General features: G+C 41.9%; 1 protein-coding gene across 6 annotated transcripts in view; it reads left to right on the forward strand.

Annotated features, from left to right (window-relative positions):
* The window catches only part of ehbp1l1b (EH domain binding protein 1-like 1b), a 28,666-nt gene extending 14,691 nt beyond the window's left edge, over window positions 1-13,975 (forward strand). For 3 of the 6 annotated variants that reach the window (XM_067608426.1, XM_067608425.1, XM_067608429.1), the window contains 15 exons: window positions 1,174-1,668; window positions 3,125-4,456; window positions 5,594-6,469; window positions 7,099-7,378; window positions 7,480-7,628; window positions 7,834-7,882; window positions 8,885-9,209; window positions 10,176-10,246; window positions 10,406-10,454; window positions 10,594-10,646; window positions 11,103-11,223; window positions 12,008-12,107; window positions 12,190-12,263; window positions 12,565-12,679; window positions 12,863-13,975. In XM_067608426.1, coding sequence (XP_067464527.1) covers window positions 1,174-1,668; window positions 3,125-4,456; window positions 5,594-6,469; window positions 7,099-7,378; window positions 7,480-7,628; window positions 7,834-7,882; window positions 8,885-9,209; window positions 10,176-10,246; window positions 10,406-10,454; window positions 10,594-10,646; window positions 11,103-11,223; window positions 12,008-12,107; window positions 12,190-12,263; window positions 12,565-12,679; window positions 12,863-12,950 — 4,177 coding nt within the window. In that variant the 3' untranslated portion in view covers window positions 12,951-13,975. The remainder of the gene's footprint in view (window positions 1-1,173; window positions 1,669-3,124; window positions 4,457-5,593; window positions 6,470-7,098; window positions 7,379-7,479; window positions 7,629-7,833; window positions 7,883-8,884; window positions 9,210-10,175; window positions 10,247-10,405; window positions 10,455-10,593; window positions 10,647-11,102; window positions 11,224-12,007; window positions 12,108-12,189; window positions 12,264-12,564; window positions 12,680-12,862) is intronic. The other 3 variants (XM_067608427.1, XM_067608428.1, XM_067608430.1) reach the window with 3 other exon arrangements.
* The last annotated feature ends 2,975 nt before the right edge of the window (window positions 13,976-16,950 follow it).

A 16,950-nucleotide genomic window follows, 5' to 3' on the forward strand; every position in this document is an offset into this window, starting at 1 on the left:
GGAAGAGATGGAAAGAAGAAAGAAGGAGGAGGAAGAAAGGAGCAGTCTGGAGGCCAACAGATCAGATGAGGACAAGCAGAAGATGAGGACTCTGGTTTCACCTGCGTCTTTGCCAGTTTCTCAACCAGAGACACACACCGACGTCCCTCCACCCAGCTCCACACTCACACCACCCCTCGGTTTCAAACACTCCCCCGCTGCACCTAAAGATGCAACACAACCCCGACTTACCGCTCCCCACTTCCCTCCTCTGGACAAAAACAGCGTTACATCTGAGCAGCTGCCCTCCCAAAGTCCCAGCCAATCGCAATCCAGAGAGAAGACCACTCCATCAGTTATTAAACAAAGCTCTGCCTCCATAAACTCCAATGAGCGGTGAGTTACAGCACTGAAATAAAACATTGGGTGTTGTCGGTGTTGACTGCTCTCTGCCATCTGCTTTCTTAATCAGCAAATAAAACCAATCGATCAATCAGTATTAGCCTTAAAAACTAGTACTGATTTAAACACCAGCCTTTGTTTCTTTGCTCTATATTGCGGCACTAGAGTGACATTTCTATATTATCTCTGCTATTGTGTGATGATTCTCTGCTCATCTGAGACTTTATCAATGATCTTTTTGGTTTGTGTTTTGTTTGATTATGTCTTTCCTCCTCACCCTTTCTCATTTCCATTCAACACTTTTTGATGTACCTCTTTTTCTCCCCATTATTCCAGTATGGGGCAACCTCGTTCTCTCATAAATGAAGGTTCATTGTCAAACATTGTTGTCCCAGAAAAGAAAATATCAGCCCCATGTACTCCACCTGGCATCCGTTCAGGCTCTTCCACAGTTCAGCCCTCTGCTTGGGATAAACCAATCACATTAGAGGTCTTGACCCTGGTGCCACCTCCAGAGAGGCTGTGTGATGCAGAGAATCCTCTGTGGAAAGTGCTAGAAGGGAGAAGTGGGAAAGATACACCTGAAAAAATCTCTGCCAAGGAGGGTGCAAAACCTTTGTGCAGAGGGTAAGGATGGATGAGGGGGCGTCTGTCTGTCTGCTTCTCTGCTTTATCTTTCTTTCTGACTGTCTGTGTTTGTTCGTCTGCCTCGCTTATAGTCTGGCTTCGTATTGATGTAGTAGGTAGCGAATCTAAATTTGCTTTTTCATGTGTTTTTTTCCTCTCTTCTAGCCCACACACAGAAGATGCAGCTGAGGAGCACCAGCCAAAAGACACAGAAACGCATCACATAGTCCCAGCCCCTGCTCAACCCGGTGCACCACCAGCTGAAGAGGAACCCAAAGAGCCAGAGGGACCCAAAGTGGAACCAGCAACCTCACTCGACGTTTCCCCCAAACCAGGCGATGAGCGCATGGCTCTGGCACTAGAGCCGCTGCTGCCCTCAAAACCAGAAGCAGCACTGCGGCCTGAACCGCTTTTCCAGCCATCAGGAAAACCCCAACAGGAGGGAGCAGATGAGGAGAAACCAGCCGACAGCATGGCTGGTGGTCAGGAGAGTCTCATCGACAATAAGGAGCCAGTGTGCGAGGCCGAAAAGCAGCTGTGGGCGACTGTGGAGGAGACCACAGCGGAGACAGGAGTGGAAAGTAGTGAGAGCACTGAGGAGAAGAATGAGAAGGAGAAGGAGGAGGAGGAGGAGGAGGAGGAGGGTGGTGTAATAGGGGGGTGAGTCAGTGACGGTTCCTTGCAGACTTTGCAGCATGATGTGTCTGTTTTTTGCTTTCAAGCCAGGCACCACATACAAACACACACGCACTCACACATGCACACATACTGACTAACGTTCCTCTGTGGTGCTGTAGTCTAACCATTGTTCACTCGATAGCAGCAATTAACCTCATCTGATGCTGTTCTCTTCATCTCAGCCTCTGTCTATGCTGTTCAAATGAAAAAAATTTGCTTTTTTGTGTGTTTATGTGTGTGTGTGCTAGTCCCCCCAAACGTGCACATACACAAGCAAATGAACGTGTTACAGAGCAGCAGACGGAGGGGCCTGCTGGCTTCATGTCAGCGGTAGTGGGGGTGTTGTACAGAGGGTGAGTCTCCCTGCCTGCTTGTCCATTAGATTGTTTGCTTATGTGTTAAGCAGCTACAGTTTGTATATTGCCACCAGCTATTGGTAACTACCAGTTGATAACTTGGTAATGAATATCCCTGTAAATGTTGCAGAAAACATGCAGTAAATACAAAAAACAAGGCATTATCATCAAATATAACCTCAGAGGAGGGATAACTTATCACAACAATAACTGATGATAGTGTAACGTAATAATAATATGGAGTTTAGAGTTATTGCATCACAAGTTATTGTTAAAATAGTATTACATTTTAACTTATAATCATTGAATAATCATTATTGCATCAGAAGTTATTAAATAAGTTTTTTAACAGTTAGAAAGTTATGTCTCTTATGCATTTAAAATGAACAGGCAATGTTGTAGTATGTTTTTACAGTATTAAAATTACACATCATTCATTTTATTTGGTTGAGACATTTAATTTATCTATTTATGGAGACGTTTTATCTCCTTTGAGTTATTACTTCATCTGCATGGCATCTACACAGTTATTCTGTTCTGTAATGATTAAGGCCGTGGGAAACCTTCAGTGCAGTGCTGAAAGAATTTAGTGTTTATTAACTGCTCTGTATAAAAACTATAAAATCCTTCATCCTTCATCTACCATGTCAAACACATTATCCTATCAGTGCCACTGGTTGATCCCAGTGTTTTGGATATTTGGTTATAAATCACTCAGTAAACTGTTGCAAACATTCTCTGAGCTGGTATGAGCTCTCATCTGCATGGCACAAGAAAATGTTTTATCTCTTCATAGTCATGCCAGAGATGATGTAAATGCCAGTAAGCTGGAGTATGTTGTGCGTTGGGTAGGAAACTAAGCGTAGGGTGGTTCTCTGTAACCAACAATAAATATTTTCCCAGTGTGCTTTCGCACAGCACTTTGGACAGGCACCAAAACAAAGTCTGAAAAGGACCCACTTAATCAAGCATGCTGTCTGGCGTTCTGTCACATTGTTCAAAGCCTGTTGCGGTCAATATGCGGGTCATTTTAGGGTGAGCTCTGTCTCAGAGTTGTCCTGTCCCTCATGTCTGTCCCATAGCTATGAGACAGTGGCCTCCATCTTGCAGACAACTGGATCAACTGATGCGGGTCAACCACACCCCTCTGCAGACCAACCGTGCCTCCTTATCAGTAAAGAAGATCGGCCATGTTTACAAGAAGCAGATGCAGAGATGCTGTATTCCTCTGAGCCAGATGATGATTGGCTGATTCCCATTGGTGTGGACATTTCGCCACCCACAGCTTTCTCTGACACAACAGAAAACCAGATAATTAGTGAACAGAAGTTCTCTAAGATTGACTTATCTCTGAAACCAGAGTGCTTACCCTCAGAGGAGACACACGGGCTAAGTCTGGTGGAGAGTTTGCGACTTGCAGCCATTGAGCAGGAGAAGGAGAGAGAGCAGGAGAGAAGGGAGAAAGAAAGGATAGAAAACATCAAGAGGGAGGAAAGAGAGAGAAAGGAGAGAGAGGAAGCAGAGAGGAAAGAGAGAGAAGAAGCAGAGAGGAAAGAGAGAGAAGAAGCAGAGAGGAAAGAAAGAGAAGAAGCAGAGAGGAAAGAGAGAGAAGAAGCAGAGAAGAAAGAGAGAGAAGAAGCAGAGAGGAAAGAGAGAGAAGAAGCGGAGAGGAAAGAGAGAGAAGAAGCGGAGAGGAAAGAGAGAGAGGAAGCAGAGAGGAAAGAGAGAGAAGAAGCAGAGAAGAAAGAGAGAGAAAGGTTAGAGAAGGAAAAGCAGGAACAAGAGAAGTTGAAAAAGGAGAAAGAGGAGATAGAGAGGAAGGAGAGAGACAGGGTAGAGAGGGAAAAGGAGGAGAGAAAAAGATTGGAAAAGGAGAGGGAAGAGCTGGAGAACAAGCAAAGGGAGGAGAGGGAGAAGGAAGAGAAAGAAAGGGAAGAGCCACAACAGAGACAAGAGATACTTACTGGCCCTTTATTAGTGCAAAACAAGCAGGAGGTGGTTGACAGCCAATCAAATGACTGGCCGCCACTGAGGGAGGCAGAATTTGATGATATTGCATATGATGAGGAGCTACAGGGTGATGATGAAGACTTGGGATGCAAACCTGATCCCAAATTAATGCATACAGTTGACTCTAAAGCTGAAAACAAACCAGCTGATTCTGTCGCTATAGCAACAAACAAACTCCACTCCAGATCAGATAAACCAGAGGACCCTGTCATTGCTGTTAAAAAGTCCCTGGATAATTCTGGCCTGAGATCAGTTAAAAATGGCAAATCCAACATTAAATCAGGTGCCATCCCTGTGTGGTTGAGAGAGGAGGAGGAGGAGGACGAGGAGGTGGAGTATGAGAGAGGACAGGAAGATCTCGGCTCCATCTGGCTAGCTGAGCTGTACATGGGAGGGGAAGCAGGGTGAGTAAAGAGGGGGTGAGAGTGATAAATAGCAACAGGGAGAGAGAGAGAGAGAGGTAAGTAACCTGGAAGGAGTTGGCTATATGAGAGAGATCTGCTTGTTGTTTCTTGTGGATCAAAGGACTGTGCCTGTGTTTTGTGTATGCTTCCTCCAATAACTGAGGCTTTAACTTATTATATCTGCAGGGAAATGATAATTACTAAGCATTAGAACCCCTCATTTACTGTGGGTTTGGCCTTTTCCGTGTCTTTCACAAGAGAGAGTCGTGTGTTGGCATGTGTGTCGTATATGTGCCCCTCCAAACAACATCATCACCATGCTGTTTGTAATGGCAACTGGAAATTTCCTCTTCATGTCTTGCCTTGAATGAAAGCATTGTGGTGAATGGTTATGGGGCACAGCTGCTTAAGGTTCTGTCCTGTATTACTGTTGTTGTCACTTTGTACTTGGGGACAAGAGAATTTGGGTAAATGTGTAACAGAAGTGCAGCCAGCTTGAAAAAGAGGAATAACTGGCTGTATCTGCATCTACTGTATGTTTCTGTCCATAATTGTCAAGGCTATGTAGCTGACATCCTGGTGTATGGCAAGGCTCTTTGCATTTGTTCAGCCCTCATTACAGCTAAGTAGCATGTAAATTATTGTAGCATGGGTGAATGTAATTGGTTTGGTCGTTGGATGTTGCAGTTCAGTTGAGGCCGGATGTTGAAAATTGGTGTTTTGCTTTGGATGAGTCACACATTTTATGCCCCTAGTTTGGTTTAAGCTTGCATAGCCAGTTCTCTGTCCTGACAAATTTATAGAGCAAAACAATTGGGATGATGAGTCCTTTGGAAACCCTGAGACAACCTTTAGATTAGCTGACTTTGGGAAAAAAAGCACCTCTGAATATTTTTTATTTCAGGTAAAAGCAAGTTTCCTTCTTTAACCCTCAGTTCTCCCTACATTGGTCTCAACAAACATTTGTGCTTGACTTTTTTCTGATCTTTGTGATCTGAACAAGATGGAGCTCTGGCTGCGTGAGATGAACAAGGAGCATGACAAGGACCCTGCAGTTGGATCTGTTGCTCGTCAGTGTTGTCAGAAGCAATTAAGCCTTTTTACGTTCAACTCTAAAAGTCTTCTTTCTGTCTTCAGCCCAGGCCAATCATCCACTGCTGTTACCCAGAGTCCCCCCTCACATCTCTCCAGTGAACAAACTCTTTCCCAGGGCTCTGCTGCCAATCAGCCAAACAAATCTCAACACTCTCTAACCAGTCCCGCTGGCCTTCCTCAGCCTAACCCTCCTTTGGTATCTAAGCAGGAGGAAGGAATCAGTCCAACACCTGCTCCCCAACACAGTGAGGCCCAAAAACAGCCAATGAAAGGACAGAGAGATGATGTCACAAAAACTGGTCACAGCCTGGAGGTAGCAGCCAGTGAAGATGAACTTGTTCAATCGTCTGTAGTGCCTTGGCCCCTTCCTCCAAGCACAAACACTACTACCATACACTCTGACTCCATACTCACCAATATACCCAACGACACACATCTCGACAAGATGCACGATGAGACAAAAATGGCCAAAATAGCCATAGATTCACACAAGAGTCTTGAAATAAGGGATGATAAAGACGTGAACCATTCCGAGAGCCCCAGTTTAAAGAAAGACACGCACCCCACAAAGAGTCCACAAATGAACACACAGACACACACCCATGAGCTAAACCATGTCACCAAGGATCAGCAGCTCCAAGATGAGGAGAGGTTCTTATTGGACAAAATTCGTGTGATGACAGGTGACACATCACCTGTCTCCAGCCTGCGCAGTATGAAACGCCTCATCCCTGCCCCCAGCGATATTGACTCTGACACCTCAGAGCCCACAAACCAATCAGACATCCCAGCTGGCCCTGTTGATAACAGTCCACACTCGATTATCTCGGGCTTTGATGCCCTGCAGGAAGTATCACTGGCTGAGGCAGAAGAGCCACTGACCAATGAGCTTGGGCAAAATCAAGGAGAGGAGGATGTGTAAGTCAGCATGGGCTGTCAACCTGTGCTGCACTGAAGCTTTGTATTTCTTTGGGTGTGTGATATACAGAGCTGTACTCTTCAGACATGAGTGGGACCTAAGTCATAATAATGAGGCCTTGAGACTTGACTTTTTCAACATTTGACTCCCTAAAGATTCAGCATGACTTAAGATACATTCAAGTATCAAGTTTTGACTCAGTAAAGACTTTGACTTCAACACAAAAGATATAAAAACAGCTCTGGTGATATGAGTTTGTTGCCACGTGCGTGCATGTATGATATGATATTGAACTGAATATCCAAAGAATAAGAAAATACACAACATGGGCAACTGTTTGGTGAATCTGCTCGCTTCTGAAGTGATTCAAATTTGCCAAACAGCATAGACCTGCTTGAAGCAACCATGCTGCAAATCTAGGTTGCTGTTTTCTTGAATGTTGTGTGCATGTGTGTCAGTCATGCCCTCTAACAACAAGTAAGTGCTTGCATGTCTCACGCTCGCATCTACAGTGTGATTCACTGGTGATGACTTGGCTGTTTGGATGATTTCCTTTCTTCCAGTAAACGGAGTCTTTCTTTCTGTTTATCACTGTGTCATCTCTTCTTTATGTCTTATCTTCCCTTAGGCTAAAAGGCAAACCAACAGACCTCCCTGATGGTGGAAAGAAGAAACCGTCATCGCCACACGGAGAAACCTCCAGCACACATGCCAGTGACACTGACACACACATCTCCACAAAGCCAGCAGTAGACGTCCCTGACAGTAGCATCACTCCTCCCCATCACTGTGACATGAAAACATCCAGACTTCCTACGTTACCAGAGGAAGAAACCTCTGACGTTAAAACCCCCGATGCTGTTCCAATGGTCAGAGAGGAGGCTGATGGGAAGGATGACGCAACTGAGGTGAATATACAGAATATTGATGTGCCCTTAAACTCAGACAAACAAACACAGACACACATGACAAAAACTGAACCTTGTTTCCTACTCTCTTCCTTCACCAGGCCCTGGTGAACTCCAGCCACTCGCTGCTCCAGTGGTGTCAGGGCATCACTAACGGTTACAAAGGGGTAAAGGTCACCAACTTCAGCACTTCCTGGAGAAACGGCCTGGCCTTCTGTGCCATCCTGCATCACTTCCATCCAGACAAGATGTACGCCATTTCTTTCTTTATTTTCTTTTGTTTGTTTGTTTCCCAGTTTTGTATCTAATTATCTATTTTGAATGCATTCAATTTTAAACATCACCATTTGCTGTTACACTTATTGTAAAGAGAACATTTTAAGAGGGTCAATATATATTATAAACCTGTTGTGGGTACGTTCTCATTATATTCTACCCTGCTTTTATCTTATTAGAGATTTTGACCAGTTGGACCCTCATGACATCAAGCTCAACAACAAGAAGGTAAGGACAAGGCTCATGTTAATGAATTTCACATTTTTGTGCATTTTGTGCCATCAGCAGTGTCAATAACTAGCTCTTTTAAGACCAGAATTTATCTTCTTTTTTGTTTGGTAATGTTTTAATAATTCTGATATTAAGTTCTATTGTGAATAAATTCACCCAAGTAATGTTTCTTTTTTAATTGAGGCAAATACCAAGGTGTTGACTCCTAGTAGCTAATTGTTTTACCAGATGGTAAAAGACAGTTCAGATAGTGTCAAGTTGGGTGTCAGTCATATGATATGAATGTCATGTTAAATCATCTTAAAGCCACTATGTGTAAAATTTGAAAACTTGACGTTAGCAATACTACCACTGGCCCAGTGGTAGTATCAAATAAGAAAAATAACAAATTAAGCCGTCAGCACTCACAAATAAGTGTACATGCCTTTTTTAATGATGCACAGCAGCAAAAAGACACGTTTTCTTCCTCAGCATGCACTTACACTGAGGAAAGCCTAGGGGCTGAAACACGTCTGTTTTTTTTTTTTGCTGCTGCGCCTCATTAAAAAAGTGATATACACTTATTTGTGAGTGATGACAACTTCATTTGTTATTTTTGTGATTTTTGGGACGCAACCCATACACTCTAAAGACTGTGAGTTGAGCACACCAGTTTTTTCGTTTATGCAGCATCAAATAAGACACTGTGGTAGGCAGAAAGAGCCACATTGGGAATGAAAAGCTGAAAGCAGCTCATAGAGTGCCTAATCTCGCAAGGATTATCTCATTCTTCTCAAAACAAAACCTTATGCCATTAGAACAATCCAGAAGATTATATAATCACATAAAAATCTACACATACTGGCTTTAAATATTCTGCTGTGATCGTCTGAACTTTGTTATCTGTTGTACTTTGTAGGCTAAAATAAACCTGTAAAAGTGTTTTGTTTTTTTTCAAATCATACTTGTCCTGGGACATACATACATACTGATGATGTCTTTCTCTTCTGACAACATTAGGCGTTTGACGGTTTCGAGGCCCAGGGCATCTCTCGTCTGTTGGAGCCATCCGACATGGTTCTTCTGTCCGTCCCTGACAGGCTCATAGTCATGACCTACCTCAGCCAGATCCGCTCGCACTTCACCAACCAGGAATTGAGCGTGCTGCAGATAGAGCACAACAGCAGCCAGTCCAGTTATGGCCTCGCCCCCTCTGGTCCTGCTCCCACTAACGTTGATGCTGCCGCCTTCTGCATGGCCAGACTGAACGAAGGAGTAAGTCTAGAAGAAGGACGATGCAGCACGTTAGTCGTCCCGCCACCGAGAACCAAACGACTGGTTAAAGGTATCAGCTGCAATGACTGTCTTATCATATATTTCTTCCACATATTAGGAAATCATCCCATCTGTTTTGGCTCATTTTAGCCATGCACTTGAACCTTATGAACCCTTTAGTGGGTTCATCATAACAAACTGTCAAGTCAAACTCACTTTTAATTTAATTCTACATACAGTAAATCATCCTGGATTCCACATAAATGTGAAAAACAGAAGATAAGTATAATAAAATGGAGAAAAAAAGACTGTAGAGCAGGAGAAAAAAAAAGAGGAAAGGGGAAACATTAGTGCGTCTCCAGGGAACTTAAGAATGTGAAGTAGCAGAATTTGGGCTTAGGAGACAAGAAGGAAGGATAAACAAATCATTAAATCAACTTCACAGCACCTTAATTAAGATTCTAGTTAGTTTCAAGTTAGTTTCACAAGCTTCCCAAAGATACTAAAATAGCTGAATTTAATGGAAATGTGTATAAACTTTCCACTTGATGGAAGTATGAGTCATAAATCATTTTTGACTGTGTCAAAGTGTATAATTCTAATTTTGAATTTAATCTCAATAAGCTTTTTACTATGAGCGAGCTTAGAACAGTTTTTCATATTTCACTTGAGATATTCCGTCTTTGCTATTTGGTCTGTGCTCCTCTGACTGGTTTGAAGTGGGCAGGACTGGAAAAATGGGATGTGACACATTTTCATGCACCAATCAGGAGTTTGCAACATTCAAATCAAAATGTGATGACAGTTGTGGGATTGTTTGCTTATGTGGCCAAACCACTTTCCATCAGATATAATCACACCACACCCACACAGTCCTGTAGAAGCAGATTAGTTTAGTTGTTGAGTGTTGAACTCTATAAATACTGTTTCATGTTTCCTTGTTCAAACTTTAACTTTCATTGATGTCTATTAAGTCTTAAATATTTAATATAATTGAATTCTTCTTCTTCTGATTGTGGTTCTCATCTGTTTTCAGTGGATGAGTCAATAACTCCAGTCCCGCCTCCAAGATCTGCCGCAAAGGTTGTCAAATCTGGGCTGGCACAGGTGATACTTTTTCTGTCTTTCTTCAGCAATATGCAGTTTTCTAAAATAACACTTAAAGTTATAGTAAATTCTGTTTTCATCTGGAGAAAAAGCTTTCATGCACTTCTATGTGTCAGCTTTGTGGTAGTGATGTGAACGTTTCATGTTTTTCCTCCTCAGGATGAAGAAGCAAAGACAAACTCTGCAACAGAAAACACTAATAAGACAGGTGGGTTCATGAAGCCTGAGCCTGTCAGAGACAATACTCTGGCATTTTAATATGTATTTAACTTCCCATCTTCAATTCTCTTTCCTCTTTTTCTCCTACCATGTGATCTGTATCTGTGTGTGTGTCTCTGTGTGTGCAGAGTTGCAGAGTGCACCTGAGATTCAGCCTCCAAAACCAGAAGAGGAAACAATGGTCAGTTATATGTTTCTCACTTCAGTTTTTCTCTTCTCTACTTCTTTTCTTTATCTTCAAATCTCACTCTCAGATCAAATGAAAGAAACATCAAAACAAAATGACTTTTCTTTCCTGATTGGCTGCAAGAAGGACCAAATCACATTTTCTATTCTCTCACACAAGTTCATTATAAAAGAAATCATTCTTGATATAGTGAACATTCTTTATTCAGCCTGTATTTTCTCATTCTTTTGACTTCTCTAATATTTTGACCTTCTTCTACTTCTTGTTTCCCCTTCCATCTCTTCTTTCTGACTTCCTCCTTGACTTTATTCTACAATTCCCTCTTTCCTTTGATCCCCCTTTTTCCTCTCTATCATTGTCTTGTGTATGTTCATGCATGTTCATGTATGATTGTGTATGTGTGTGTCCGTGGGTGTGTGTGTGTGTGTGTGTAATGGGGCTTGTGGTCAGTGTCTGCAGGACACTAGTCAGTATGTGCTGAGTGAGATAGCGGCGTTGGAGACGGAGCAGAAGCACATTGATAGCAGAGCTGCTGTGGTGGAGAGACGACTGCGTAGCCTCATGGAAACAGGTGAGTCATACTCATTAACAAAGAACATTCAGGGAACGAGATGCAAGTGAGTGACTCCTAAACAGGTGAAATGATTTAAACAAGGTGAAACATACATAACCTCAAACTAAAAACTGGTCAGGGAAAGTGCCCAAGCCCTATAGCGAGGCTGTTGTGGTGTAATGTGGTGCTGTGTGATGGTGGCAGTGTGCAAAATGACCTCTGACAGTCAGATGGTCACATGCTGTCCATGCACGTTGCACTTTGCAATTTTAAAATGTGCGGACATTTTCTATCTCCTGACAAATATCCTGCACAGGTCCAGTTTTGCAAACCTGTATCTGCAAAGCTGCTTGTTATCTTCTATTATCCCTAAATCAATTCTGGACCCCGTCTGACCCCGTTTTTGTTTGTTTGTTTGGTTTTTAAGGACTCATATTTTGCATATTGATTTGTTTATGTTTATTGGACTTTAAAGACATAAATTAGGCTTTTTCAAATATGAAAATGAATGTATTAATATACCAATCTACTGTATGTAGTTTGCACAAATTTGTTCAGGGCGACACCAGTTTACTGTCATTTTCTGTTCAACATGCAAATAAACTTCACAACACCGGCAAATAGAAATTAATTATCTTCTTTTCTGAGACCCTCCCAGAATTTTCTTTTGAGGTTGTCACTGAGTGTTACCTGTTCCTTAAGTGGTGCAAGACCACCTAAGATCCCCTGTATTACACACACTGGGTGATGGTGCAGGTTTTCTGCACACATTGAACTGTCTTCTCCGTTTCGGTTCATATAGGAAGTGACCGTGATGAAGAGGAGAGACTGATTCAGGAGTGGTTCACTCTGGTGAACAAGAAGAACGCTCTGATTCGCAGACAGGACAACCTGGAACTACTGTAAGACCTCTCACACACAAACAGTACACACATATACATACACACTTCTCTCTATTTGTCTGATTGTTGACTGTATCTACAGGCAAGAGGAGCAGGATCTGGAGAGGAGATTTGAGCTTTTGACCAGAGAACTACGTGTCATTATGGCAATAGAAGGTTAGTACACAGATAGCATTTCTGCTGTTCGCCACTTAGCAGAACCAGTAGAGCAGACAGAGGATATGCGCCTGGCTGCAGATGTGAAATTGTTTTCTCATTCACATTCCTGACATGCCCAGTCTACCTTGCAGCTTCCCTGATGTCAATGTCTGGCCTGTCGTCAGTCATACGTAGCTGACTGTGTCTGATGTAAATTGGTGAATTACAATGTAGAATCTTTGATCAATGCAAGAAAACAGTAAATGTGATAAACTGTGTATATGTTAGATCTGTAAATTGCTGCTGTTTTGTCCTGCAGACTGGCAGAAGTCATCCACTCAGCAGCAGAGGGAGCAGCTGCTCCTCCAAGAGCTGGTGTCTTTGGTCAACCAGCGGGACGAGATCATAAGAGACATTGACGCCAAGGAGAGAGGGTGAGTGTGTGGGTGTGCATCTGTTTGAAAACTGAATCATGACAAGACAGCAAAAGGCTAAAAATATTTTATATTTTATGTTTTTTGATTACCAAGTTGCAAACTCAACTTTAAGGTTAATCCTAGTAATGTTCACCTTAAAATAAACGTGTGCTACATTCTGATATGTGTTTGTGTTTGCAGGGCACTGGAGGAGGATGAGCGTTTGGAGCGCGGCCTGGAGATGAGGAGGAGAAAATACAGCAACAAAGACAAATGTGTGCTACAGTGAGAAGAGGGGAGAAGCACAAACAGCTTCCCCTTTGTTTTTTTAAGTGCCTTTACTTTTCCGAGGAACTGTTTATACCAAACACCCGTCATGAGGAAACCTCCCTGATTGCGAGATAAGGACTGCAAACTGTCATCTTTAAAAGTGTTTGTGTCAAAGTTTCATTCTTTTCAGTCTGTCTTAAAGTAATAGTATTATTTTTATTTATTGAAATGATGTGTCAGATTGTTGTACATCTATTTGCACATATGGTTTTTTTGTGTGTTTGTGTGTAGATTCTTCTTTAAGTTTGTTCTGTTTGAACACTGGTTTTTCTTCTTTTTTTTAAAAGAACTGGTTTCCCTTGTCATGACGTCAGGCCAACATGTGCCAGATCCTTGTAACTTTTACGATAAATAGTTTACAATTACAATTACAACATCGAGAAATTTGTGTTTGTGTTACGTTTCTGTCTCAGACATTTCCACCCCGAAAAGAAGTTCACATGCAAAGACATTTCAGGTTTAGAATAGCATTTTATAAGTCGTGAGCTGGACTCAAACCCACAATGTTGTGAGTACAGGGTACTGTACATGCTTTCAACTTCAAGATGACCCCACACCTCCTCAACATCATATTTTGATGATAAAAGCATTTCCACATATTGCAATATCATATTTGATTGTTTTTTTGCTAGATGTTGAAAGTGTTCTTCAATCTTGCGTGCACACAGAGGCTGCTCATGGTGTTTTCCAGGTTAAAGCTTTTATTTTAAGTGCCTTGAATCAACCACAGTATGTGTGGTTGTGGTGTTGATGCCAGCTCGAGTCACAGAAATGAACCTGTTTCCTCATTTCTGTGTTGTTTGACTACTGTATGCATGCTTTTTGAGGTGGACTGTTGGTAAAGTGGTACTCTGCTTCACGTCACTACTGTATACCCATCACGCACTGTATACCTGATGTTGCTGTCTATATTTATGTGGTGAAGATATGATGAAAGGTATTGAAAAATGTGTTGAAGAAAAATAAATATGAGTTTGTTGCTTACATTTGTCATATTTGAATCATCATCTTAAAGTACACAATGATGCTTTGGACACAACATCATGAACAGTCCCTGCAACAAACACAACCTTTGTGATGTTGATCTTAATATATTTGTAAGTAAGTGTAAATAAGTGTAAACAAAACGTGTCAATGTTCTTTTACCCAGAGCCCAGACCAATACTTCCCCAAACTGGCTTGGATTAGTTCAGGCAAATCAAACAATTGTGTAAAGTAGGGCCATAGGACTAAGTAGTAAAATGAAATGATTACACAGTATCCAGTTACACAGTATCAAGGTACAACTTTGATAAGAAGGGGTCACAAAATAGAAAGATAGCATTTGTTAGTTTTCCACAAATGGTAAAATGTCGTAATTAGATAAATCACTGTAGAATCTTCGCTAATGAAAATCAGTGGCCTGAATTTCCTCAAGGATATAATTTTGTACTGTCAAAGAACCAAAAATATAATTTATTCTCCCCAATAAATACCTCGTAGCCCAGTACTTTTTGATACTTTGATAGTCTACTCTGTTTTATTTCAACATTTTTCTATAATGTTTTCCTTTATCAACACATACTGGTCACAAGTCAGTGGTGGTCTAGTGGTTAGGATTCAGCACTCTCACTGCTGCAGCTCAGGTTTGATTCCTTGTCAGGGAGCAAGTGTTCTTTCAAGCCAGGTACCAGCAAGCACTGATTAATGAAGATGGGTTTAAAGTGTCTCGGTATAAATGTGTCTGCTGTACATGCAGGTTGACCTCAGTGTGTGTCCTACACAGAAAAATTAACTAGACAAGTATTTCATTCCCCAAGGCTGTGCTGTGGTGCCTCACACCTCCTAAATAAGATGCATCAAAGGCAGAGGATGATAAAGTAATAGAAAAGACTGCAGGAGAATCAGGACCCCTCTAAAAGAAAGTCAAATAATACTGAACATTACAAGCTTGGAAAGTATTTATTTCAAGGCTTTTGTGTTTGATAGGATTTATTTTACAGGTGGTCTTTTGTGTCCATGTGCTTGCATGTGTGTGTGTGTGTGTGTGTGTGTGTGTGTGTGTGTGTGTGTGTTACGTACATGAGCACCTGTGTATGTGTCCCCCTGGTAGTATTAGAGCTAATCAGCTTGCCTGTGCAGCACAGATCTCTTCGTTGGGATCTGCTAATCTGGATTGTCAGATTGGACCAAGCTAACCCAGAGCATGATGAACCTGTGCTGCTGCGCTAGCCGTAGCTCACCTAAGGAACCTGTTGAAGCTCCAATTGCAAGCGTTCACTTTTGTCATGCTGGAACCAGAACATGACCCGATAGAGCAGGTGGAGCATGCCCACACAAGGTGCTGGGTATGTGTGCTTGGCTGCTTTTTGCTCGCCTGTCTGTATGTTGGAAGTTTGTACGTCTGGAGAAGCAGCTTACCCAGGTACACAACTCACCAGTAGTCCTGAGACTGTGCTGTTATACTGGGTTTATCAACTGCTACTCTATGTGTGTGTGTGTTTCTGTGTGTGCAGGGACCATCCCAGTGTGATAAAACACCGCTGTGCCAGTGTGCTGCTGGTCTCTGCTCTGTCACCTGCAGTGGTGAAGGCATGGATACACTGGGCTGATGTCAGGGTGAGTACACGTGGATAAAACATGCCATTCTCTGCATCTGCCTCCTTCACTTCTCCAGCTGTACATTATTAACTGCAGAACATGAATAAGAAACAACAGGTTTATGTGGTAGTGTTTATCACACTAACCTCACATAAATTTTCAGGTTCAAAGGCAGAAAACAATATCTTAACAAATGACAGAGCATTAAATGATTTGGCTATATTTTTCTTATTGTCAGCAAATCTCATGTGCAGAGCCAAACCAACAATGAACTCATCCTACTTACAAGTATTGTGTGTATATCCAAAGATTAATATATCTTATTCCTCTGTGCCGTAGACTTCCATTGTTGTCCAAAAACTATTAAAACCACGTCAATGAGTCACACCTTTGCACCAAAGAGTTTGATTAGAGGGAATAATAACAGTGATCACATTTTCAGTCTCTGGAGAGTAGTTCTATGTACAGCAGACACTACTGCTCACTACTCACTACTGCGTGGGAAGGCAATTCCATTTACAGAGGTTCATTAGCTTGACTTTCTACTAAAGTTCTTTGTGAAATGTATGTATTACAATGTATTACAAAGTCAAGAGGTTGTGATATATAACACAAGCTAGTTACATGTGCAGTGGCATCTGCTGTACAATGAACTACTCTCTGGACACTGAAAAAGTGATCAGTTATTAGTCTTTGGAGCCATTTCTAAACAAACTAATGTGAAGGAACATGTTACCCAGTGCAATGCTGTGGATCACTGACATGTTTTTAGTAGTTCTTGTACAACAATGACTTGGATACACATATAATACTTGTAAGTTGATGAATTATTTGTTTAATGGTTTGAGCTGGAATGAGCCCAGTTTGTGTTCCACACAAAAGACTGACTACCGATAAATCTAACAAATCTTTTCAGCAGGGTTTGTCCAGTGAATATTACAGAGCAGAGCAGGTAATGTACAGCATACAGTATCGGTCAAAAGTTTGGACAAACTTTCCCATGAGAACGTGTATCCAAACTTTTGACTGGTACTATATATACTCATTGCCAGTATGATCTACAAACACAGCATACAGCAATAGCACTAGCAAAACAGAGTGAGAGACAATTACATGAATGTAGCTCAGTATATAGGGGTTTGCAAAACATACTTGAACTGGTGATTTGATGTTACTCACCATCATCCATCCTCAGTGTAAAGCAGCACTTTTGAAAGTAGGAGGTCAAAGGTCAGTCAGTCAAAATACAGCACCCTGGAGCTGAAAGGGATTCATTATCTCCCTCAAGGACATTTTACAGAGGGGAGTGAACCCTGACTGTCCAAGTGAAGGACAGTGTCCTCACTCCTAGGGACATGTTCACTGTATAAATGGTGTCC

The sequence above is a fragment of the Thunnus thynnus genome, chromosome 13 (genome assembly GCF_963924715.1).
Source record: "Thunnus thynnus chromosome 13, fThuThy2.1, whole genome shotgun sequence".
Lineage (NCBI taxonomy): Eukaryota > Metazoa > Chordata > Actinopteri > Scombriformes > Scombridae > Thunnus > Thunnus thynnus.